The following is a 24,306-nucleotide window of genomic DNA, read 5'->3' as shown; positions in this document are numbered from 1 at the left end:
CAAGATCTTAGTTAATTGTTAATTGGTGAATTATTTTAGTTTTTATAATCCCACGAAAATAAATAAGAAAGATACGAGAACTTTATCTTAGATAATATATTCTAAGCAAACTAAGTTGCAATTTGCCAAAGCCAACTCAAATCGTAACATGTCCTAATGACATATACTAATGTTGGTTAATATTTTGAAAGGAGTATTGAGTACTTACTTATAATGAAGTCGATAAAAAATGATGTAATCCACTATCATAAACCCTAATGTTACTGTTGTAAGAAACTTCAAGTATGTTTAAAGACTTCGTGAATTAAAAAAAAAAAGACATGTTAAAGTATTTTTAAGAAAGAAGAAAATTATGTTGGTAGTTCTTGAATTCTTTAAGATTAATGTTTGTTATTCAAAATAAATAAATTATAATAATAGTTTCAACAAAGTTAGAGTTCTTTGTTTGGTTAAATGAATTCTAAAATCGAAATAAGTAACTGTACTGTATCGTTCGCAGAATCTATATTAACGACGGATTCGATAACTATAAGATAATAAATTAATTTAAAAAATTTTTTATCTAATTTGAGTGAATAAATTCTAAAATTATAACGAGAGAATATACTATTTTTAGAGTTTTATAACAAATTGCGGAGATAAATATGAGAAAATTTATATATAATTGAAGTTGTTAAATGTGGATATGTCTTGCCAAATGTAGACTTCATCTTGTTGAGATGACAAACCACATGCTCATGCTCAAAGCAAAAGAACTTCCCAAACTCTTATGGGCTTAAGCATATATATATATATACATATATATATATATATGTATATGACAACTTATGTACTTAACCAATGTCCTATATTAGCCTTTCACTCCAAGAATCTCTTTACAATTTCACATGAATAGAATCTTCAATATAACACAATTGAAAGTCTTTAATTATTATTTTTTAATTATATAATTCTTTATTGAAGAAAATAAATACTCAATGTAATTAGTTTTAATGAAATTTTGATGTAATTAGTTTTAATGAAATTTTGATGGGTTATAATTTTAAAACTAAATGAGATCGATTTTCGTAACCTCTTATAGGGTCGAGTTTTATCGGGCTCAAGATCTCGTCGAGTTTTATCGGACACATTAATAATAATAAAATCAAATAATTCTCGAGTTTTTTTAATAAATTAGTTTCATTTATTAATAATAATATTATTATTTTCAATAAATCATCTCCAGAAAAGGAAAGGAAAGCCTGGAAGGGAACTCTCAAAAGAGGTTTCCAGATTCAGTCCCTATTTACCTTCAAACACCTACACTATTCAGTTCTTTTTTACTTTTCCAAATTATAATATATATAATTTTAAATAATTATATAAAGTAATAATATAATATTTACCTAATTGTTCAATTATTATTACATTATTTTAAATAATTATGGAGAGCATTATTTTGCTGATAAAAAGGGTTTAATCTTTACACAAATATATATAATTAAGTACAAAAAGTTTATTTTATTAAATAATGTTCAACTAAAGTGTTCATTAAATTACAAATAATTAATAACATTAATTTTAATGCCACTCGACATGCCATCTCAATTAAAATAAATACAAAATAATATAAATAGGAATGTTTAATTTTGTATTCAAACCATATAAATGAGTTAAATTAAATTAATTATATCAATAAATACTTTTTTATGTTAATTTTGTGACACCATGTTACTTTTTTTTAATTAAAAAAATTAATAATGTTAATTAAAATAAAAATTAAACAAACCCAATTAAAAAAGTTAGACCCTTGATTAAAAATTAAACAAAGAATTTAAGATTACTTTACTTAATTGAAAATACTAAAAAATTAGACCCTTAATTATGCATTTGTGCAAAGGAGAAGCCCTTCAAAATGCATTTAGGAAAGTAAATAAAGCAAAAGAGGAAACATAATCAAGTGAAGCCATCAAATCAAAACTTATCCATTGAGTTTCTGGTGAAAGAAAGAAACTTGATTTTGAAGCATGATTATAAATGGCAATTTTTTCTTTCTTGGCCAAACATCTAATCAAAGAGAAATCCAGATTGATTTTTGCTAGCAACAATTCAACACTACAAAACCCTGAAAAACCCAGATCAAATCAAGTTCAGATTCAGTAGCAGAACAGAAAAAACCCAAAATCCAGATCAACAGGGAAGCAAATAATAATAAAAAGAAAGACTTTTTCCAACCCCAGGCATTTGATTTCATGTTAAAAGAGTTTGATTTTGCAATTACTAGTAGCAGAAAACAGAAAATAGTACTGATCAAAATCAGCTTCAACAGAATATGTAATCCTATTACTTACCCAGTTGTAATCTGTCCCCAGATTCATCCAAACATATTCAGATTTTCCCAGAGAAAATAGAAAAAAACTCATAATCCGAACAAAATCCTACTTAAGTACTAATAAACCCAGAATTCTTAAATCTTAAATGTTAGCATTCTCATAAGCCTGAAGAGCCTCACCAGTCAACCTGCAAATCCTCCACTCCTGCAACACCTCAGCACCCATCAGCTCATAGAAATTGATGGCATTCACATTCCAATCAAGAACAACCCATTCGACCCTGCCGTAACCCATCTTCACCGCCTGCTTAGCCACCGCCGAGAGAAGCATTCTCCCCATACCTTTCCTCCTGTAACACTCCCTCACGAACAGGTCCTCCACGTAGAACCCAGGCTTGCTCATGAAGGTGGAGTAGTTGGGGAAGAAGAGCACGAATCCAGCAACGACGGCGTCGCCGAGAGGATCGGAGAGGAAGTCATTCCTCTCTGGGTCATCGATGGGGAGATCAAGGTTGATCACGCGATGGAGGGGAGGGAAGTGGGGGGAAGGGGAGGGAAGGGAAGGGAAAGGCGAGGAGGAGAGCTCGAGGAGGAAGATGGTGAATGATTGGAAAGGAGGAGAGTTGAAGAGGGTGGCGGAAAGGGAGGACTCAGTGGCGGAGAAGAGATGGGTGAGGTGCTCGAAGACAGCCATCTGGTGGATTAGCTTGTGGACGAAAGGCACATCGGCAGGCGTCGCCAGGCGGATTCTGGAGAATAAAGGGTGGCCGACTGGCGCCTTATCCGGCACCATGTTGGGTTCCGGTGTGGCGGTTGGCGGAGGAGGAGGTGCTGCGGCTGCCATTTTTTAGTGCGGTAGGAATTGTTGATTTTGGGTGACTGTTGATGATGGGAAACAAATGAGGGCTCAAGGGCTTCTCATCTCTCTTCTACACGATGGGAGAGGGAGACTATGTAGAGATTTTCTAAAAATGTAAGGGGTAATTTTGGCCTTTGAATATTTTGAGTCTAATTTTTTCTGTAGAATTGGTTAAAAAATCCAAACTTCAGAAGTACATATTTATTTACTAACGTACGAGTAAGCACTTATTCAGATTCAAACAGGTTATATAAATTGTAAGCACCAGAAAAAAGTGTTTTGTTGGATAATATCTGAATTTATTCTAGAGATAACCTTAGTTAATCAACAATTAGAAACATTATGATTAAATTGAATAAGCAGAAAAGTCAGAAATGAGTAAAAGGGTTTTTCAACGCTCATAATAAATGTTTTCACTTTTCACTATTATTATTGCTGTGTAAGTTGACAAGAAATGTCAAACCATAAAGAGAAAAAAAGAACACCATGACCTGATTTTAGAACTCAATGTCTCTCTACCACAATTTACATCTCTACCAGACGCCTCTTCTACATCAAACTAACCAGAACATTTGAAAAAAACCAAGAGATCATCATCCTCATCATCATCAACAGCAGCAGCAGCACAAAAATCAGACCCACCAACAAACAAGGTGACAATGGTGAGCTTCTTTCCCGCACCATGAATGCCACTGTTGCTAGGTCCCATTGACTACACAAGAATCCAGATTGAAGAACAAAACCCTCAAAATGGGTATTTCCAACTATCATTGAATTCTATTAATTGGATAATACACCTACAGAAAAGGATAAGTTTAACCCTAACCTCCACCTACTACTCATAAACAGTGATAGGGTATCTGTAAATCCTACAGGCCTCCTTTTGGCCCCCTAGACCTCCATTCCCCCCCTGCATTTATATATTGCACAAGCAATCTGCCAACTAGAACAAATCTTCAGGCAGGTGAGTTCACCCGGTGACCCGTTTTCCGTCTATGGCGGCTAAAATCTGACACAAACCTAAATGAAAGACCACAGCCCTCAACTGGGCACTTGTATGGCCGCTCCCCAGTGTGCAAACGCATATGCTCAGTCCTAGCCCAAGCCCATTTAAATGTCATCAAACAACCCTTCCATGTACACTTTAGTGGTCTTTCATCATCATGTACACGTTGATGAAGAATAGCATATTTGTGAGAACTGAACTTCTTTCCACAACCTTCATATGGGCAACAGTTCCGCTTGTGCACCCTCAGCGCCTCTTTTGTCTCAAAACTCATCCGGCATCCTTCTAAATCACACCTATGACGGTCCTTCAAAATTTCTTTCTTGCCTCCACAAGGATCTTCAACTTTTGAACATTCTTCTGTCTTTCTTCTTGCCACCTTCTCCTTGACTTTTTTGCTGGAATCAATCCCACTTCCACTGGTTTCATCTTTCCTATTCCTTGGCCTCAGGCCTTCACATGGACTCCTGATAAAAATGTTATTTTCTAATTTGTTTTCTGCTTTTTGTTCCTCTCCTCTTTTTCGTTTTCTTTCTTTTCCTCTATTTGAATTGGGATCTACCGTGGAAGATTCAATATTCTCCGCCTCACAACCTTCATTTCCATCGTGCAAGCTTGCCACATTACGGACCCCACTTTGACCTTCGGAACTTTCATGGACTGGGGGAAGAATGGGCTGATATATAGGTGTTGCAGAGCAAGAAACGTGTACCTCATTACTAATTTTCACATTCTGGTTATTTTCTTGTCTTTCACTCTCTATTGTAATATCACTGCTTAACTCTTTGCTGACAAGTGTCCCTCTTGGGACATTAGAACATGTTTTCACAGATACAGGAATTTGTTGACTTTCTGCCATTTGCAGAATGGAATTGGAGGTACATGAAGTCTGGGTACCTACCTGCAATTTAGCATCTGAAGCCAGTTTAGCACCCGTCCCTCTGGATACATCAGAATGTTCTTTCAAAAGAGTAGGATGATCTACTTCCATTTGTGTAACAGAACTCGAGACAAGCTCCACCACACCTTCATGTGTATTCTGAATGCCCCACTGATGCACTTTATTCTCCAAAGTCACCTCCTTGCACAAATTTGCACAAATCTCCCTTGGAACTTCTGAACTCTCCTTCAGTGGGGTAGAAGGTCCATTTATCAGTGTATCAACATCAAAAATCGAATGTTCTTTACTTGTATCAGAAGTCAGCTGCAGGTTATTTTCTACAGAAACACTACAGCAGAAGTTTTCTTCAGTACAGATCTCTCCTGTACCTTCACAATTCTCTCCTATTGAGGCAGGTGTTGTCTGACTAATTGATGCATGATCTGTTGAGTTTGGTTCCTCAACTTTACTTGTGTAGCCAGCTGGAATTTCAAGCTGGACCTCGTTAACAGAAATCACATGATTAAAAGCCTCATTGTCCATGTCAACAACTATTCCCTCTATCCCCGGTTCAAAATTTTCTGGTGGCAGAACAGCACTCTCTAAAGTGGCTAATTTAACTTTGTCAGAAACCTCGTCCATCAACATGTCTCCCCCATCACCTGATACAGAAACAAGTTGACAGGCATTGTCAGCCAGGCATTTATTTACCGCAATGTGATCTTTATGTTTCATTTCAAATCTAGCACAACCTGGAATGACATGCTCGCCAGAACATTCCTCGGTACAAAAGTTTGCAGTTTTTGCATTGGTTCCCTGACTGACCTTAACCTCATGGTTCACCCCAGAACCATCACCAATTGCTAAGTTACAAGGTTGTCTCTCCATGTTCAGCACCTCCAGTGGTTCACTCTCAATCTGTCCACGACTTACAAACTCTGAAGTAGTGGCAAGTGATTCTGCATCTCGTAAAAGAAAAGAATTTAACTGCATTCCTATGTTTTGTTCAACCTGAGCTTTTTCATGTTTCATCAAAGGCATTTTGCTCGGAGAGAAGCCCATTCCAGAACTGCTTCTGCTATGGCCATCATTGGAAAGGCTACTTTCTGAGATATTTTTACTAAGATCAACAAAATTTCCACATATAGGATCTGAAACTTCTTCTGCGGTTTGTTTTCTAGGGCAATCCTGAACCCTATTTGCTTCCCTAGAACAGCCTGATTTAAACTTACTCCTCCTTGAATATTGAATAAGTGTTTCTTTCTTTCTGACAATCACATCATCTGATTTTCCCCCTGATTGTTCATCTTTTTTTACTTCAAGGCCTTCACATGGTTCACATTGGGATGAATGATTCAACCTAACTTTTGAGCGTGATCTTCTGGATTGCCATTTAATGTTAGAGAAATCTGAATTGGGATTTTTATCCAAGAATAGTCCACCTAATGCCAGCGCGTGATGAACTTGCTTAGAAAGGGAGTTCTTCCTTGCCTTCACACACCATCGTAAGTTGATGTCCAGTTTTGATGTCCAGTCTTCTCCACATTCATCATGTTCTTCATCATCAATGGCAAGATTAATCAAATCAAGTTCTTCATGTGATGCAGACTCTGATGGAACATCATTATAATTAAAAGAACAACCAATTTCCTCCGCAACTGCTGTAGCATGAGCCTTCATCTTCTGATAGTCTGTATGTGATACAAAAGAAAAAGGGGATCAATTCAGAACTAGCAGATCATAGCCCAAACAATAATCAAGGAGAAGACTGGAGAATTTAGGAGTCAGAAGGAACTCCAAGGTGAGATAAAGCAAGACTGTGATCATAATCTATTGAAAAAGAACATGGATAGTATCATAGATACACAGAAAGGACTCGAGTCAACTGCCTGGTTGATTCTCACAAGTTTGATCAATATTTAATATCATGGAATAAAACCTTCCCCATTCCTGGGGAACATAAGTCCACAGGGAAAAGAAAATAACTTGATCTTTACAAGTAATTAGCTACATAAGAAGTACTTTAAGAAAAAGACAGAACGTAAATATATTCTGATTAGTAATTAGGTCCATGCTAAAGGAGACAAAATTAAGAGCAGGTTTAAATGGATGAAAGGTACATTATCAAAGGGCAGGGGCACCCCTGGCAACTACTGCATAGATAGGTGCTGGCCAAAATGATACACAGATATGAACCATATCTCACCTCTATGGCAAATTACAAGAACACTAGCTCCACCTTTTGACTGCAACAACTCCTCAATTTGAAGTGCGTGCTCCAGGCAAAAAACTCGAGGCCTTAGATATTTACAAGAATTATTCCACCCGTTTTTAAACTCCATAAATAAGGGTGTTAACATTTCCTTTTTGGACAAAGAAATTTCAGAAAAAATATCTCCTGTAGATAGAAGCATAATTTTAGTCTGTCAAATTCTTATGGATAAACATTGACCAAGAAGAAAATTAGAGAAAATTAGTATAAACAGAGGACTCTACTACTAAAAAGATGCAGCTCTTGTACAGCCAGAAATTAGAATTCCTTGACAAATGCACTTCCCTTTCATGGATAATTATGTTCAAAACAAGGTAATGACGGTGATCATAGCCCATAGATGCAAATTCAAGATAAATAAAACTGCAAGTAACTATCTAGAATAATTTCTGCTTAGTTTAGCACTCAAAATATAAAAATATGCAGCATGCAGATAAGAATAGCAATGACTATAGCTATAATACAGCCATATACCTCAAAATTTTTTGAAATATAAAGTGTGAATTTGTATTAATATAGGCAACAAGGAGGTACTACCCATGTACAAAATTTACAAATCAATCAATGTATCAACAAATTCCGCTAAATCCTCTATAGAACAAAGAGGATGATCCTGTAATCAAAAAACAAGAATTTAGAACCATCTATTCTTAAGGATATCAAAACTATTTACATCCTCAACCCCATCAAAAACCTTCCTATTCCTCTTCTTCCAAACCATCCAGAAGATGAAGAGCTGTATTATGTCCACATGATCATAGCCATGAACCTCAAAATATAAAAATGAAGATAGAAAGATATAAAAGGATAGTGACTTTGATTTTCAGAAATTAGTTTTAAGATCATAGTGATTTTCCCCAAAATTTTCTTTGATTGGGCAGCAGACAACATGCCCAACAAATTGTACAGGTGATGTACTAATGGAAGAGAGCAACTTCTACAAAGGCTTAAAACATTTGAAGCTTCTTGCAGCAACCCTCAGATGAGACTAGAAAAAAGTACTGCGACTTAGAGAAAAAGATTTTGGATATTATTTTGAAATAGCGTCAGAGTAATTAACCTTTCTCCAATCAGAGGCATCCCTGATGATACAAGCATCATGTTTGTCATAGTATCTATAGCCCGAATGACAATGAAAATAGCTGAAGCATGACATAATAAGGAAGAAGAAAAAAATGAATTAGGAAGGTTATAACATAGGTAGATAGTTAGAATATATTACCTGAAGTAGATTCCTTCATGATGGAAGCAACATCTGGATGAGAATGAGGGTTATTATGTTCTGAAGCTACAGGTTTTTCTTGAACCAAAGTATGATATGCTGGAAGTTGCGTTACTGTTTTCTCAGAAGGTTGTACCACGGACATAAATGGAAAACCAAGAATGCCACAAGCCACACATGCCAGCGGTCCAGAATCAACTTGAAAATCGCTTAACAAATCATCATCATTAAGATATAAATCATTCAAGGTTCTCATATACAAGTTCATTTCCTCTAAAAGGTTATTCTGTTTGGTGTTGCTATTTGTTTCAGAGTGAATGTAGGAAAAATTTTCTGCCAGTGCACAAGAAGCAGCAGCAGTCACACTGGCCATCCGAGACTCCTTACTTTGACAAGGAAGTAGATCAGGGTCCCACAATACCGTACGATAAGCAGCTTCTCTTCCAAGAAGAATAGTTAACATCTTGTTTTCATTCAACATATCTTCTATAAAAGCCTTCTTTACTAAGAACTCCCTTCTTTCCTTCTGGCGGTCTCTCAGGCGAGAACTCCGTGCACCTGGTAGCAATGATCGTGGCACTCTGGCACCAAAACAGGTCCAGCATATCAAACTTAAGAACTAATGAAAGAAGACCACTTAATACTAGACACAAATTGGGCAAAGTAACAGAACAAAACAAAAAAGTATGCAAATACCAAAAGAGCAGAAGTTTACATAGATAAACAACATAATAAGTTAACAGTTGGAAAGCTGAATGAAAACTCAGGTATTCATGCTCATTGCTGAAATCAATACAAATCATCTGATACAAGAAGGGAAGAACACACAAGGGCATTTATTTTATTCAGGCAAGAGAACAAAATTCAGTCATTTGGGCCGAGTTGTATCGCCTTACTGAATTTTTCTTATGTCAATAAGCTTAGTACTATGAAGCATACACAGAGTTAAGGGAATGGGCCTATATTGTGATTATTGTGCACATAAATAGCCTTTCATATGATAACCCCAAATGGCGACGTTTAAATATGGATGAAGTTGTTAAATCCAATCTAAATGTGATAGGATCTCTTGAAGGAAGAGAACATATCCATTTAATGGTTAGGAGACATTATCATTGATTGTAAACATTAGCGAATTGATCAAACACTTAATGAGATCTCCATCCAAAAATGCATTTTTAACATCTTTTATAAGTATGTTTGGGTTGTAAGGGTTGTAATCCTTATCAATAAGGATAAAGATTGAGAGTCCATGGTTGGAGGACAATACCTCTTTGTTTTCTCTAGTTTCCCACTAAAGAAGTGACTGGAGCAAAGAGAAAAACGATTCAAAATTCCCCAAAACATGACATCCATGCTAAAAAGTACTTCCATAACGGGAAGCTAATAGCACGTATTGCCCTTCTATGTAGCAGAATATTCAATAAAGAGACACTTGGGATCCCGTTTTCCTATACTTCACTTATAACAAAACAAAAGACTCGAAGACTTTAGGAGAGATGGTATAGGACTTAGTCCCTAGCAAAACTTCTAAGGGACTTTTAAAACCCAATGTTTGCATTGGCATTTAATAAGATGGGCCACTCTTATGATTGCAGTCCAGTGAGGTTTGGGAACATTTGAGAACATGTGGGCTCTTGAAACTTCTAATATGTGCCTATTCTTTCTCTCAACAATCCCATTTTGAGTATTAGTATTGACAAAACTAACCTAGTGCACTATTCTGTGCCTTTGTCAGAGCGAGTGACTTTTGCATTGATATGTGTACAAACCATTTTTTGGAGAGTTAAACAAGACTTTGTTTTTAGCATGCAACAGGTAAACCCAGGTAATTTGACTGCAATAATCAATAAAAATGACAAAGCACTATAATGATACAATTTTAGTAGAACCTGCCACATTAAAGTGAATAGTCATAAATTAAACATAACTTTTATCATTGACATAGGATAAGAGAGCTTGTGTGTTTTACAAACTCATGCATCATAGATCAACAACTACGAATTGCAATTTTTAAACATATGAGGACAGATTTTTTCTAAAACTAAATATGATCAGTGACCTAATTTTTTTATACAATTGAATAATTCATTGATTACCAGATATCAACTTTCCAACGATAGCTCAGGTTCTAGAAAGGATCAAAGAGTTGTTACCCTCCACTAACACATAGAGCTTGTCTTGCAGTCTACCATAGTTAATTGTTTTCCCTATTTTAGTCCTGGAAAAGCACAATAAGTTGGATAGGATTCAGCTCTACAGTTAAGGTCATTTGCAATGGAAGTTATAGACAAGAAGTTATTAGGAAAATCAGGAACATATAGGACAGTATACAACATGATGGAAGGTGTACAAGGATGAGATCTTTATCAATGATAAGTGATAAAGGCCCATTTACACTCAAACTTTATCATTACTTGAACATGTTGTTTGTTTTTTCAAAATTGTCTGAAGGGCCTGTTAGATGGCCAGAAGCTCCTGAATCTATAATGCACACACTGTTGTTTTTAATTTTAGCAAGAAATATCATGCCTGACTTGGCAAAGTTAAGAGGAGACTACTGCAAATGATAGAGAATCAAGTCATGGTAAAAGTCATTTTAGGGATATTATCTCTTCAATTTAGTGACTTCTCTTCATATTGGTGTTTCAACAGTCTCAAATACGTTGGCTTCTCCCCGTGTGGGCTTATTTCAGTTACCTCTACGACCTCTATTTAGTCTTCCATTAAGTTTCCAATAACTCTCCCTATTATGTCACAGTTCACTACAACAATCACAAGTCAAGTTTTGATCTTTGTCAGACAATCCTTGTGAAGAACTTGAGAATAAAAAAAAATTCTCTTTTCTTCTCACTCTGATTTTATTCATCGATAACCAGCAACACTTTATAGGCAAAGGAAGGAAGAAAAAGACAAAAACTAACAAACTTCCCTAATGGAAGGGAAAAACAGCACAACCTGACAGTAACCATCTTGTTATATTGCCAGGTTGTAAAAAACAGAAAAAGAAAAAATATAAAAAAATAATTCTACACTCCCCCTCAATCTAAGTTACATAAATGTTTAGTAAGCCTATATTGGATATTAATTTGTTGAAGAGTCCTTTAGAAAGTGTCTTTGTTAAAATATCTGCAGTTTGCTGATTAATAGGAACGTGGAGTATTGTAATGATCTGATCTTCAATCTTCTCCTTAATGAAGTGCCTATCTATTTTTACGTGTTTAGTCCGATCATGATATACCGGATTTTTAACTATGTTGATTGTTACTTTATTGTCGCATCATACTTTCATTGGAGTAGTAACCAAGAATTTCATTTCCATTAGAACTCTTTTTAACCAAATTCCCTCACATATTCTATGAGCAAGTGACCGAAATTCAGCTTCTGCGCTACTTCATGACACAACAGATTGTTTCTTACTCCGCCAAGTAACTAATTTTCCTCAAACGTAAGTACAGTACCCAGACATAGATCTTTTGTCAGTTATAGAACCCGCCCAATCAGCATCTGTGTAGATTTCAATATTCCTGTTCATTGTTTTTTTAGAAAAATAGTCCTTATCCTGGAGTTTTCTTAAAGTATCTTAAGATCCAATATACTATATTCATATGAATATTAGTAGATTGGTTCATAAATTGACTTCCAGTACTTATAGTAAAACTGATCTCAGGTCTAGTATGAGCAAGATATATTAGTTTGCCCACAAGTCTCCGATATCTTTCTTTATCAACCGGCTTACCCTTTTTAAATCCAACTTTTGTAGTTGTTTCCATGGGAGTTTCTGCTGATTTATACCCGAGCATCCCTGTTTCTTTCAACATGTCAAAAACATATTTCTTTTGTGACACAGATATTCCCAGAAAATACATGAGTGCTCCAAGATCTTTTATCTCAAACTCCATGGCAAGAAAACTTTTGAGTTTTTTGAATTTTCTCTATGTTTCACCTGTTAAAATAATATCATCAACATAGACAATTAGAATAGCTTTCTTACTGGATGCACTGTTCTTGACAAACAAAGTATGATCAGACTGACATTGGTCATAGCCCATATGTTTAACTGCTTTGGTAAATCTGTCAAACCAAGTTCTCGGAGATTGTTTTAAACCATAAATTGCCTTTTTGAGCTTGCATATCTTGTGATTTTTATATGTGGTCTCAAGGCCTGGAGGAACTTCCACATATACCTCTTTTTCTAAATCTCCATTGAGAAATACATTCTTTACATCAACTTGACAGAGAGGCCAATCAAGATTAGAGGCAATAGAGATAATATCCGGATAGTGTTGAGCTTAGCCACTAGGGCGAATGTCTCTTGATAATCTATCCTGTAGGACTGAGTGAAGCCTCTAGCTACTAGACGAGCTTTGTACTGATTCACACTTCCATCAGGATTGTATTTTACAGTAAATACCCATTTGCACCCAACTTTATGTTTTCCCGGTGGAAGTTCTGTCAGTTCTCAAGTCTTGTTCTTTTCAAGAGCCCTAATCTCTTCTTGAATAGCACCTCTCCACATTGGCAATGCAAGGGCTTCATGAATGGTTTTATGTTCAGTGGGGCTGCCATCAAGTTTGCTTATATATGCATGATACTTTGAGAACAAGTTGTTGAATGAAATGTAATCTTGTATAGAGTGTTTGGTACAAGATCGAGTTCCTTTCCGCAAAGCAATAGGTAACTCAGTATCATGATTAGTAGTAGTAACCGAATCAAAAATTGTGCTTGAAAACTCATTATCTGATATGTTCTTACTGCTTGGAACTGGAATAGACTCATGCCAATGTATAGTTAGTTCCGAATCTTTATTAACTGGAGTTTTGTGTCTCCTGGTATAGACATGTAACTCTTTGTTGATAGTAACAAGTATAGATTCAGTTTCAGACTCTTTAATACTGGTTTCAGGAAAATTTGATGAAAACTCGGGAATAGTGAGGGGAGAAAATGTGAGAGGTAGTGTACTTATATCTTATATTTGATATTCCTGATTAGAACTCTCCCCCTGAATATCAATAGTGGGATAGAAGGACTGATTTTCAAGAAGCGACATCCATAGTGTTGTAGAAACGACGGATCTTGGGACAAAAATATTTGTATCCTTTTTGAAATTGGTGAATATCCAACAAAAACACATTTAATGGCTCGTGGGTCAAGTTTACCCCTGAGGTGAGTATGAACATGAACATAGGCGAAACAACCAAAAACTTTATAGGAAATGGTATGAAGAATATGAGATTGCGGAAAGACCCTGAGGAGGATATCATAGGGTGTTCAAAATGAGAGAGTTCGGGAGGGCATACGGTTTATCAAGTGCAGCAGTGAGAACAGCCTCTCCCCAAAGAAATTTTGAAATGTGGTTAGTGAATATGATTGATCGGACTACTTCAAGAATGTGTTTATTTTTCTGTTCAGCTATGCCATTTTGTTGTGGAGTATTGACACAGGAACTTTGATGGATAATGTTACGGTCAGAAAAATATTAACTTAAAATAGTTTCAAAGTATTTAAACCCATTGTTTGACCTCACTACTTGGATGTTGGTGTGAAATTGATTGTAAATCATAATGTGAAATTTTTTAAAAATCTGGCCAACTTCAGATTTTTCTTTCATGATAAAAATCCAGATAATTCTAGTGTGATCATCAACAAAAGATACAAATCATTTTGTCCCGATAATATTAGTGACCCAAGAGGGACCCCGTACATCACTATGAATTAATGAAAAAGGTTTTGTGGGTTTGTAAACATAACTGGAAAATGAATTTCGGATATATTTGGACAGCTGACATACTTCACATTGAAAGGAAGTTGGATTTTCATTTCGAAACAAAGTAGGAAATAGTTTTTTCAAGTAACGAAGTTAGAATGTCCGAAACGGTAATGCCATAACATGATAGGGCATTCCATATTTAAGTTGTTTACAGATTCAGAATTAGTACATACTGCATGATGAGTTTGTCTATTAAGAGAAGAATTGTCAACTTGCAGTAGATAAAGACCCGAATCCATACTAGCATTGTCAATCGTTTTCCACGAGTCCAAGTCCTGAAATTCACACAATTTAGAGTTAAATATAGTCACACAATTCAAGTTCTGTGACAATTTACTTACTGACAGGAGATTGCAATCCAAATTTAGAACATATAGCACATAGTACAAAATTAACTTGGGTGTCAGTGCAATTATTCATTTTCCTTCGACTTGGGAGTTAGAGCCATCAGCAATTTTAACTGAGAATTTATTTCTGCACATACTATATTCCTTGAATAATGAGATATCCCCAGTCATATGATCGGAAGCACCTAAGTCAATAATTCATATTCATTTTTTTGTGGAATAAGTTGAGAAACTAAAAAAATTACTTTTGTGAGTTGTAGAAGCATTACTGAGAACCATATTGAGTGAAAACAATTTTTGGAGGAGGCTGATTTGTTCAGGACTAAATAGGGAGCTTCCAATAGAAATAGTTGCAGTGGATCCCTCATCTGTTGAGATAAAATTGCCCCGATGAATTTCCTCCATTTCCTGCTTTCGTGTTTTCTTCTTCTCAGCCGATTCCTTCTCAGCTGGTTTCCTTTGAAGTTTCCAGCATCTTCTACAAACGTGTCCCGGCTTTTTACAGTATTCACACCATGGCTGTCCCTTTCGCTCAGTCACCCGATTTGTGAGAACAGTACCAGTCTCGGGTGAGAGAGATATGCTTTCAGTAAGGTTAGGATTGAGTTGCGAGTCACCCATCATCACTTTCTTCCTGCTTTCTTCACATCGCACCTCTGAGAGCACCTCTCTGATGTTCGTTAGAGGTTTGGTTCCAAGGAAGCGTCCTCTTACCTCATCGAGGTTTTTGTTCAGTTCGAAAAGAAACTTGATGATTCGTCTCTATTCCACGATGCTTCAGAATCTTCTGGCATCCTCTAAGCAGGTTTAAGCATGTTCCTCAAAAACATCAAGTTGCTACCATTTTCGAGTAAGAAAATTTTAATATTGAGTTACTGTTTTTTCTTCTTGGCGCAGGTCGTGAAGGTTTGCTTCGATTTCAAAGATGGCAGAAGTGTTGTCACGAATGGAGTAAAACTCACGAACTGCAACTCAGATATCGTACACAGTCTCATAAATGAGGAAATTTTCGCCAATCTCAGTGGTCACTGAGTTCACCAACCAAGATATAACAAGATTGTTCTCAATTTTCCATATCTGAGCATTTGGATCGTTCGTGGGAGGAGGTGAGAGCTCTCCAGTGAGATATTCATCTTGGCTTTTCCCTCGGATGAACATCAACACCGAGGACGACCACTGAACATAGTTACTGCAATTTAGTCAATGGCCAGTAACGAAAGATGGAGCCTGATCAACCAGAGCATGGCGGTCAGGCACCGAAAGGTGAGAACCCAAAAGAACTTCGGGCGGAGAAGGGGTCTGCTCATCCATTGCCTATTGAATGCAAGAGGGATGCTGAAGAATTTGGATCAGGCTTGCTCTGATACCATGAAGAACTTGAGAATAAGAAAAACTTCTCTTTTCTTCTCACTCTGCTTTTATTCATCGATAATCAGCAACATTTCATAGGCAAAGGAAGGAAGAAAAAGACAAAAACTAACAAACTTCCCTAGTGGAAAGGAAAAACAGCACAACCTGACAGTAATCGTTTTGTTATATTGCCAAGTTGTAAAAGACATAAAAAGGAAAAATACAGAAAAATAATTCTACACCTTGATTATTGATCGTAGGTTGTTCACAAGTGGCGCCACCAACCAAACCTATCTTGTCTACACTAGTTGGATGGACCATGACACTTCTATGATTCTCCTCTTGCTAAACTTAAGAGTAGCTCCGTCATGGTGATGGTACTGGATCTCAACAAAAAACTTGATCTGCATTTGGTTGTATCCTATGTCAAGGCCAACAAGAAAATCATAGACTCGTGACCCAAGGGAAAGAGGGTTTAGTTGATCGTTTCTAGCACACGACTCTGTTCAACAAATGGGTGATATAGTTAGCCGGTTTGAAATATTTATGCATGACACAGGCTTGATTTCGTTGTCTTTGGCATGTGGCTCTGTTCCACAATGTCGGGAGCTGAGTTCTCAGCTCTCACATGGTCGACGTTCCCAAATATTTTTCTTTTTTCCAAGCACCGCTGCATCCAAACCTAAGATCGTCCAACAGCGTGCGCACTTGAGAAGAAAAGGACGTGTGTGAAGCCTGAAAATGACTTCAAAAACACGAGGCCCCTAGGGGCTATCAAGGAAGCAGTTAGAAGTTAGAAGAGGCCTGTTATTGAGAATGGATAGTGGGACTTAGCCTGTACCATGTTGAAACTGATGGTGAAACCAGAGAGAGATGTTTTCTGTAGATTCATATGGTTCTTTAGACATTTATACTAGTTACCTATACATGGAAGTTCCATATAGTGTTTTTTTTTTTAAATAAAAAGTTTTATATAGTGTTACAAAAAGAAAGACAAATAATCAAGAGATTTGCATATTTATTAATACAAAAGGGAAGAAATATTTTTGGAATTTATTGCAGCGTATTCTGAGAATTATGGCAGATAGTCAACAGAAAGTCACACACCCTAAAGAGCAGCTTCTTATCTCTTTGTACCCAACTTGGTTTTTAAAGTTCCAGTTGTTTTCCTTCAAGTTAGAACCTAATTATTGAATGCCAAACAAGTGAAACAGTATCAACTGAAAAATTCACTGAGGCTGCTAGCATTGGGATGAAGCCATACTCCTACTGTTAAAAAACATGATAAAATTATATTCACAATGCATAACTTGCCAACCACCATGGACTAGACGATCCAACTTTGTCAGAATAACATAAAGTCATGCTGATCAAATATACAGTTCTTTTTTTAAATTAAAAAAAAAAAACTGTAATGAAGTATACAGTTAAGTGCAGTATTTACGGATAAAACTATAAAGAACATGGTTTTGAAAGTTTGTGTAGAAGCAACAGTATTGAGTGGATAATAAAATACAGATGCAATCAAACTGTTCATTTGACAAATAATGGGCTATGTAAAATAACACAAGCTGTAAGAATAGAAATCCCTTACATGAGATCCAAGTATAAAATATGCATATTGGCATGCATGAATATCAATTCAAAACAGGTTTCTTAAATCATATGCTGCCAATATCTTCACCTTCCATCCAAATTGAACACAAAAAATCTTGAAGGTAATTGTATCAGTGAACATGCTAGATCAGAATTCTCTTGTTCAATGCAATATAAAATCGGCATTGTAGGACAGAGTTATTATATAAACCATGACAGTCCAAGTTGCATATGGGAGAAATGCAGGAGCCATGACAGCTTGGAATTACTTTTTGGTGCTTATAATAGCTTCAAGCAAATCTACTTTAATATTCATGTTTAGTAATATAAAAACCCAAGATGTTTATCAGGTTCATAAAGAGTGACTGTAAGAAGGTAGAACTAAGCACCCTAATCCTGCCTTTTAAGTTCTTATTTTATTATCTAGTTAATTTTACTTAATATCATCTCGATATACCCTTAAATGTTTCACTGATTATCTTTACATATGAAGTTACATGCTTTAAGCAACTTAAGACACCTTCCTGCTTTAAGCACCTTTCTTTTGGCAATCTCAAGCATCCTCTTAGGCAATTTAAGGTCAACTAAAACAGAGATAAAATGTACAAGCGCTGACCTGGAAACAAAGGACATGGTCAAGAGATACAGCAACTGCTGATGCGAAAGCATAGGAAGATAATTCATAGCAGCTCTTCGAACAGCAGCTTCCTTAGCTACTTTAAGCCACTGTGGTGTTCCAAAGTTAGCAGCTTCACCACAATTAAAACCTAGGCCAGAGAGAAAGGTTTTATATTTCACAAAAAGGATAAAGACATGAAGAGAAAAGAAAAGTCTTAAAAGTTATACAGCAGCTTAAAAGGAATGAAAAGGTAAAAGACAAATCCAATTTCTGCCAAAACAGATAAGGAAATGGTATAAAAGAAACTGACAATGAAATGTGTTTATAACTTCTTTTAGAGCCTCAACAAAACTTTAAGCATTAGTACATATATACATCCACAATGAATTAAGAGCTTTCAAAAAAATCTTATTGATGAGCATAATATACTTGAGGATCTTAAAGAGTTATAAGTTCACAATATTAGGTATTTATAATTCTTGTAATACTTCAACACAAAATCTAGGCCACGGGGTGACTCTCTCTCCTAATATAGTAGTGGTGTCTTAATAGGAGTCGAAAACATTTACGAATGAGTCCTGAGCTTCTAATTTGATAAGAGAGGGCATGATAACCATTTTTTGAAATAAAAATAAGAGTAATATTAATATCAAAAGGTGCAAAGGGAGCACCCCCCATGTACAGAATTTACATCTCGATTAGCATATCTACAATGTTACCTAAATCATCAAAACAATCAAGATTATGCCCTAAAATAGAAGAGCCAAAAGAGTTAAACAAGTTATCCTTGATGATGTTAAAATCATATTCGACTCCTTCGAAAGCCCGTTTGTTTCTTTCCTTTCAGATGACGCAAAATATAATAAGAAGAATGAGTCTGGTGAATTTATTGCTGCTGCCAAGGCCCTCCCAAGCCATCAATTCCGAGTTGACATTTTCAGAGATTACCCAAGAGACCCCCTGCAACCCTAGGATCAATTCCAAGGGCATGATAACTATTTACAAGAACAGTAAATTAAATTTGAACTTTCTGGAAACTTCTTTCGGAATTGAAGCTGCATGAATCAGTCCCATCAACTTAGAGAATTATGTTTTTCTGAACTTTAGAAGGTAAATTCACCCACTACCTAATTATTAGAACCTACCAATTCAGTTGCCCATTGAAAACTTGGCTCACTGATGATGCTACGATATATATGATACATTGAAAGAGTGAGATAATTGAAAACGGAAAAAAGGACAGTAGGTGGGATTGAATCAAGTAGTGGCTTGATTTTCTGGGATGAAAATCTGGAACTAGAGATATTAATTCTCTATTTCTAATGTTTAAAATTTCCCACTTTTATACTGTATGGAATCAAAACCAAAGGTCCTTCTAGGAATCCTAGTAAAAGTAATCTTTACTAACTATACTTGGAGAACCAACTTAAATCGTCACAACAATTAAGTCGTAATGGCTCCTAGTTTTTTAAAAACCATTACTTTGTCCTCTATCAATTCTCCAAAAGTGAGGGAAGCTCTCTCAGGGATGAACTATCATTCCCAGTTCAACTTGATTGCATCTCTCCAACCATGTATGTTGCTCCACTTAGAGAAGATATCATTCCTGACAATTAAAATGCTTTTCAATTGACCATCCAACAAAAAAGTATACAGTTGTTCAAGTACCTTTTGCTACTTTTTCAAGATAAAAAGAATGAAATGTTATATGGCACTAAGGAGGTACTACCCATTTACAAAATATTTACATCTTAGTCAATAAGTCAATGACATTCTCAAATCCTCACACCTATAGATGTCATGACCCAAAATTAAAGAACCAAAAGCATGCATCCATCTATCTCTAATTTTGGCCATTTCTCCCTCATACCATTCAAATGCTCTATTGTTCTTCTTTTTCTACATCACCCAAAAAAATAATTCAAGAAATAAGTTTTACAAATTTATTCTTTGTAAAAATTTCATCCCAAGCTCATAGTTCATCTCTAATAATACCCGCAATAACCCAGTTAATCCTCAACAATTTATAGACCATAGTCCAAATGTTATACACCACAGGACATCAAAAGATAATATGATTGTAAGATTCAGTAGCTTTCTTGCACATATAGCAACCATTTACCAGTATTTTACTCCTCATCAATTTGTCAATGGTTAGAATACATTCTCGTTCCATGCAAAGAAAGCAATTCCTGAAGGTGCCTTCACTTTCCAAATTTGTTTAGCTGGGAACCTGACCACTTCCCCATCCCTCTTGACCAGATGATTATAAAAAGATTTAATAATGAACTCCCCATCCTTCTTCAGTTTCCACACAAACCTATCCCTATTGTCACTCAATTGCAAATTGGATAACAGCTGGAGCATTGCCTCATATTCTTCTATCTCCCAATTGTTAAGATTTCTTGACACATTCATATTCCACCCCCTTCTACCATTGCCCCCTCTAAACATTTCCTCCACGACCATATTCTACCCTTGAGTGATAGCGTATATCCTCGGAAGTTGTTTCCTGAGACTGCCCTTCCTATCCATTTGCCATCCCAAAACCAAATCTTATTCCCCCTCCCCAGTTTCCATTAAATGCATTCCCAAAACTGTTGTCTCCCGTACCAATCTTCCTCCACAAACCCATCCTATGAGGTCTCACTACCTCTCTACCAACTCCTCTCCAGTCCTCCACACCTCAACGCGCATCGATAAGTCTCCACAACCTCCCCTCCTCCATACCTTCATAACCACTTTCCTTGCAAGGTCAAGTTCATTTCAACAAATGTTCTAAAGCCCAAACCCCCCCCCCCCCCCCCCAACTTCCAAAAGACATCTTCTCCTCATCCCATTTCACCAAGCGATATCTCCTACTCCTCAAATACCCTTTACTACAATGTCTAACTAGCTAGTCTTCTCTCAAAAATGTTGACTAGCCAGTTACATTGGTATGTGAACTTTTTCTTTACTTCTGCAATTAGACCCTCACATACATGGATAAATGTTTCATCTTCTGGAAAAAAGGTTAGCTTTTTAGGACAATTGTTCAAGTAACCGTTGTTACAATGTCTAACTAGCTAGTTTTCTTGCAAATATGCCTGACTAGCTAGTTACATCCATATGTGAACTTTTTCTTTACTTTTGCCCTTAGACCCTCCATATATGAAGAACTGTTTAATCTGCTAACAAAAAAGATTAGTTTTTAATTCTTTTAATTCTTCTATATGTGATATTCCTGATTTCTATTGGAAAAAAGACCTAATGTTCTAATAGGTCTATTTGCTAGAGATGACAGAAATGCACCAACCCAACTTTTCAGTATCTTCAATGTCTTTTAAGACCATGTATATCTTTTCATATTCTAGGAAATTGTCAGCATTAACAGGCAGGAAATGTAATATATGCATTATGAGAGTGCAATGAAATAGTTACTGCAAATAAAATGGATAATCTGACCTTGTAATTAAAATAAATGACAAATATTTAATAACACAAGCTTTTGACACCGGTTTTATAAGAATTCTATTAATTAATTGTAGTCATTGGTGATTATGTAACTTCCATGTACAACAAGTCAATAGTAGCAAGCTCTTTAAGCTGCACAAGTAAAAAGTAATGCAATTACCATGGCTGAATCCCACATGGTAAGCCCTCGGAAAAGTCACAACAAATTCACCAGGATTTTGTACTAACCTGAAATAAACACCAGGAAAGGAATGAAATTAAATCCTTAAAATCTGAGATTTTAACTCTCACATCCAAAAAAGAAAGATTCAGATGCAACAGGAAAGGAAAAACCCACCTACAGCAGGGAATCCCTGAATCAATAACTATCTCTGGTGATAACAGAGTTGTCTTTTCACCTAGTAGGCTAAGGGCAGCTGACAGTGAAGCAAACTTGAATTCAGCGACAAATATATAAAGATGTAAAAGTTATCAGGCTCCCTTCACATGGGAATGAATTACTATATTCCAAGATAGTTGTCTGAAACTTCCAAACTAAAAAATATTCCTGAAGCAAATGATTGAGCTAGGACTGATGTTTAATCGAGTTGATTAAAATATCAAAGAAATCCTTAAGCATGCAAAAGATTAACTAGATAAGTACAAAAATAATGTTCAATGCACATTTGCATGGGGCAGCAAGCATATATCAGGAGCAGTAGCTATGCTAGGTGTTCATATGTCAATATAATAACGCAAACCTACTGCTATAGAATTCTCATATTCTTTCATTTTAGTTTCCCTTATAGATTAATCAACCATGAAAAGTGAACATACCTAACCGGTCAACATTACCCCCATAAGCCTCAGACCGAATAACCTCTTCAAATGCAAATGCATAATGACCCGGGACAGCATACCAAGTCTTGGACGAGCCCGTGTGAAGAAAATTCATGCTATGAAGTTCATGGTCTTCAACATGCCAAGCGAACCAGCTGAATAACATACCAATGTAAACCATCGGTGAAGTAACACCAGGGATATCATCTGGCATGAAACGAGTAAGTGAGCCAGGTGAGCGTGCAATTACTTGAAGGTTCCACGGACTGTTTGAAAGCTTCCAGCCGGCAGTACCTTCCATATCACTAGGGGAGGATACACTCTTTCTCCTAGAGGACTGCAAAAGTTTATCAGAAGGAAGATTTGCTGATTCTGTAAATAGCTTGGATGCCTGCAAAGACATATCCAGCACATTCTTACCAAGCATATCACTAGTCTCGTGATCACTATGAATACTCCTTTTACTTTCCTCCTCACTTTTCTTGAAGCCAGAGCTTTCTCTCCTACAAAACAATTCCCTCTTCCTCCTCCGCTTACTCAAATATCGAAATTGGTCCTCTGGTTCCCCAAAAGCCGAGCCAGGCACATCATTTGCATATTCAATATATATAGGCTTCTCTGACTCTGCTTTCCAAAACAATGCCTCAACTACCAAAGGCGTGACCTCCTTAATCACTCCCAACTGGCTCCGCACAAAAGCCTTAGACTTTGACTCAAACTGTTCCAATGTATAAACTTCCCCACTTTGCCACACCTGCTTATGCACGCCAAATTGCGGAGTACCAATCACCCCTTTCATTCTCTTGGCATTCTGTCCCAACTCTTGGTGCCTAGTTGTGAAAACAGCCCTAACATCACCATCCTTCCCACCATTCCCACCACCCAGTTTTGAGGAGGAACCGACATTAGAAAAATCTACATCCGACCCCAATTCAGGGCACTTCAAAAGTGACTTGTTCAAGTTAGAGAAAACGTATTTCTTTGAAGGCTTTGGTAATGGAGGGATAATCTTGCATATACCAAACGCACTAGCCTCCTCCTCAATTTTTGATATATACGCAATTGGGTCTGCAAATTCGGTGTCAGTGGGCCGAAATTCGGGTGCCAATGGCAACCCTTTTAGCCAACTGGGTATTTCAACATTAACCATTACAGTTAAAATTTATAATCACCAGACGAAAAACACGAGACTCCACGAAACAAACACATAGCACCCAATTAATCAACCTTATCGAAGCAACTGAACAGAGTAAGAAGACAAACAATAGTCGTTCAAACCCTAGAATTATGATTTCCCTATAGCACTTCTACATGGTTTTTGCCGCTTTTTCCGTCACTGAAACTACAATATACTGAAAGCGAAAGAACAGAGAAACAGAAACCCAGAGGATAACAAGAGAATGTATAGACAAAATTAAGCAATGAAAAATAAAACGATGGAACCCGCAAAACCTCTAAGACACAATTCGATTTGCTCCCCCCAGAGGCACTGAGAGAGAGAAAAAGAAGAGGTGACACAAGTATTGTTTTTTTAATATTCATAGGTCGTACAAGTTAGCATTATATGGTAACAACTTGCTAACGTGTACATGCGTACAGCTCAGATCATGATGCATGGTTGATGCGTTTAATTGCTCGTTATAATGGGGGTTTGGTACGGATTATCATACACCCCGGCGCATGTTAGCAACTAGACAAGGACGTGGCAGACGATAGACGATATGCCATGGAAAGTGACACCTAAGGCCTTTGGTGAATACCAAGACCATAAGAAAGAACCAAAGAAGGGTTTTTGTTGTAAA

General features: G+C 36.5%; 2 protein-coding genes across 4 annotated transcripts; both read right to left on the bottom strand.

Annotated features, from left to right (window-relative positions):
- Positions 1 to 2,204: 2,204 nt before the first annotated feature.
- Positions 2,205 to 3,254, bottom strand: LOC110814556 (GCN5-related N-acetyltransferase 8-like). Its single transcript, XM_088212441.1, has one exon. It carries the CDS (start codon positions 3,153 to 3,155, stop codon positions 2,454 to 2,456), a length of 702 nt encoding a protein of 233 aa, XP_088068567.1. The 5' UTR covers positions 3,156 to 3,254; the 3' UTR covers positions 2,205 to 2,453.
- Positions 3,255 to 3,571: 317 nt separating this feature from the next.
- Positions 3,572 to 24,026, bottom strand: ELF6 (Zinc finger (C2H2 type) family protein / transcription factor jumonji (jmj) family protein). Of its 3 annotated transcripts, XM_022042076.2 has the most exons (9): positions 22,502 to 24,026; positions 22,023 to 22,101; positions 21,846 to 21,913; positions 18,230 to 18,380; positions 14,494 to 14,595; positions 8,551 to 9,131; positions 7,263 to 7,454; positions 5,809 to 6,747; positions 3,572 to 5,718 (listed from the first exon to the last, which is right to left on the bottom strand). In XM_022042076.2, the coding sequence occupies exons 1-9, from the start codon at positions 23,652 to 23,654 to the stop codon at positions 4,127 to 4,129; spliced, it is 4,857 nt and encodes a 1,618-aa protein (XP_021897768.2). In that variant the 5' UTR covers positions 23,655 to 24,026; the 3' UTR covers positions 3,572 to 4,126. The 3 variants fall into 3 exon arrangements, with proteins under 3 accessions (XP_021897768.2, XP_021897767.2, XP_021897769.2); XM_022042075.2 differs by having other exon boundaries at positions 3,572 to 6,747; XM_022042077.2 differs by lacking the exon at positions 14,494 to 14,595 and having other exon boundaries at positions 3,572 to 6,747; positions 22,502 to 24,025.
- Between the last annotated feature and the right edge of the window lie 280 nt (positions 24,027 to 24,306).

This window comes from Carica papaya, chromosome 2 (assembly GCF_054855325.1).
Source record: "Carica papaya isolate Zhongbai chromosome 2, ASM5485532v1, whole genome shotgun sequence".
Taxonomy (NCBI): Eukaryota; Viridiplantae; Streptophyta; class Magnoliopsida; order Brassicales; family Caricaceae; genus Carica; species Carica papaya.
The sequence above is the reverse complement of the archived record's forward strand: the minus strand, read 5'-3'. Positions and strand labels throughout refer to the sequence as shown.

What these genes read in the sequence shown, in the direction of transcription:
- LOC110814556 (XM_088212441.1), bottom strand. Translation starts at nt 3,155, where the DNA reads ATGGCAGCCGCAGCACCTCCTCCTCCGCCAACCGCCACACCGGAACCC.
- ELF6 (XM_022042075.2), bottom strand. Translation starts at nt 23,654, where the DNA reads ATGGTTAATGTTGAAATACCCAGTTGGCTAAAAGGGTTGCCATTGGCA. An exon ending in ATAGACAAACTCATCATGCA is followed by an intron (nt 9,132 to 14,493) that starts GTATGTACTAAT and finishes TTTTGGTGCCAG; the next exon opens with AGTGCCACGATCATTGCTAC. An exon ending in CATGAAGGAATCTACTTCAG is followed by an intron (nt 7,455 to 8,550) that starts GTAATATATTCT and finishes TTCTATCTACAG; the next exon opens with GAGATATTTTTTCTGAAATT.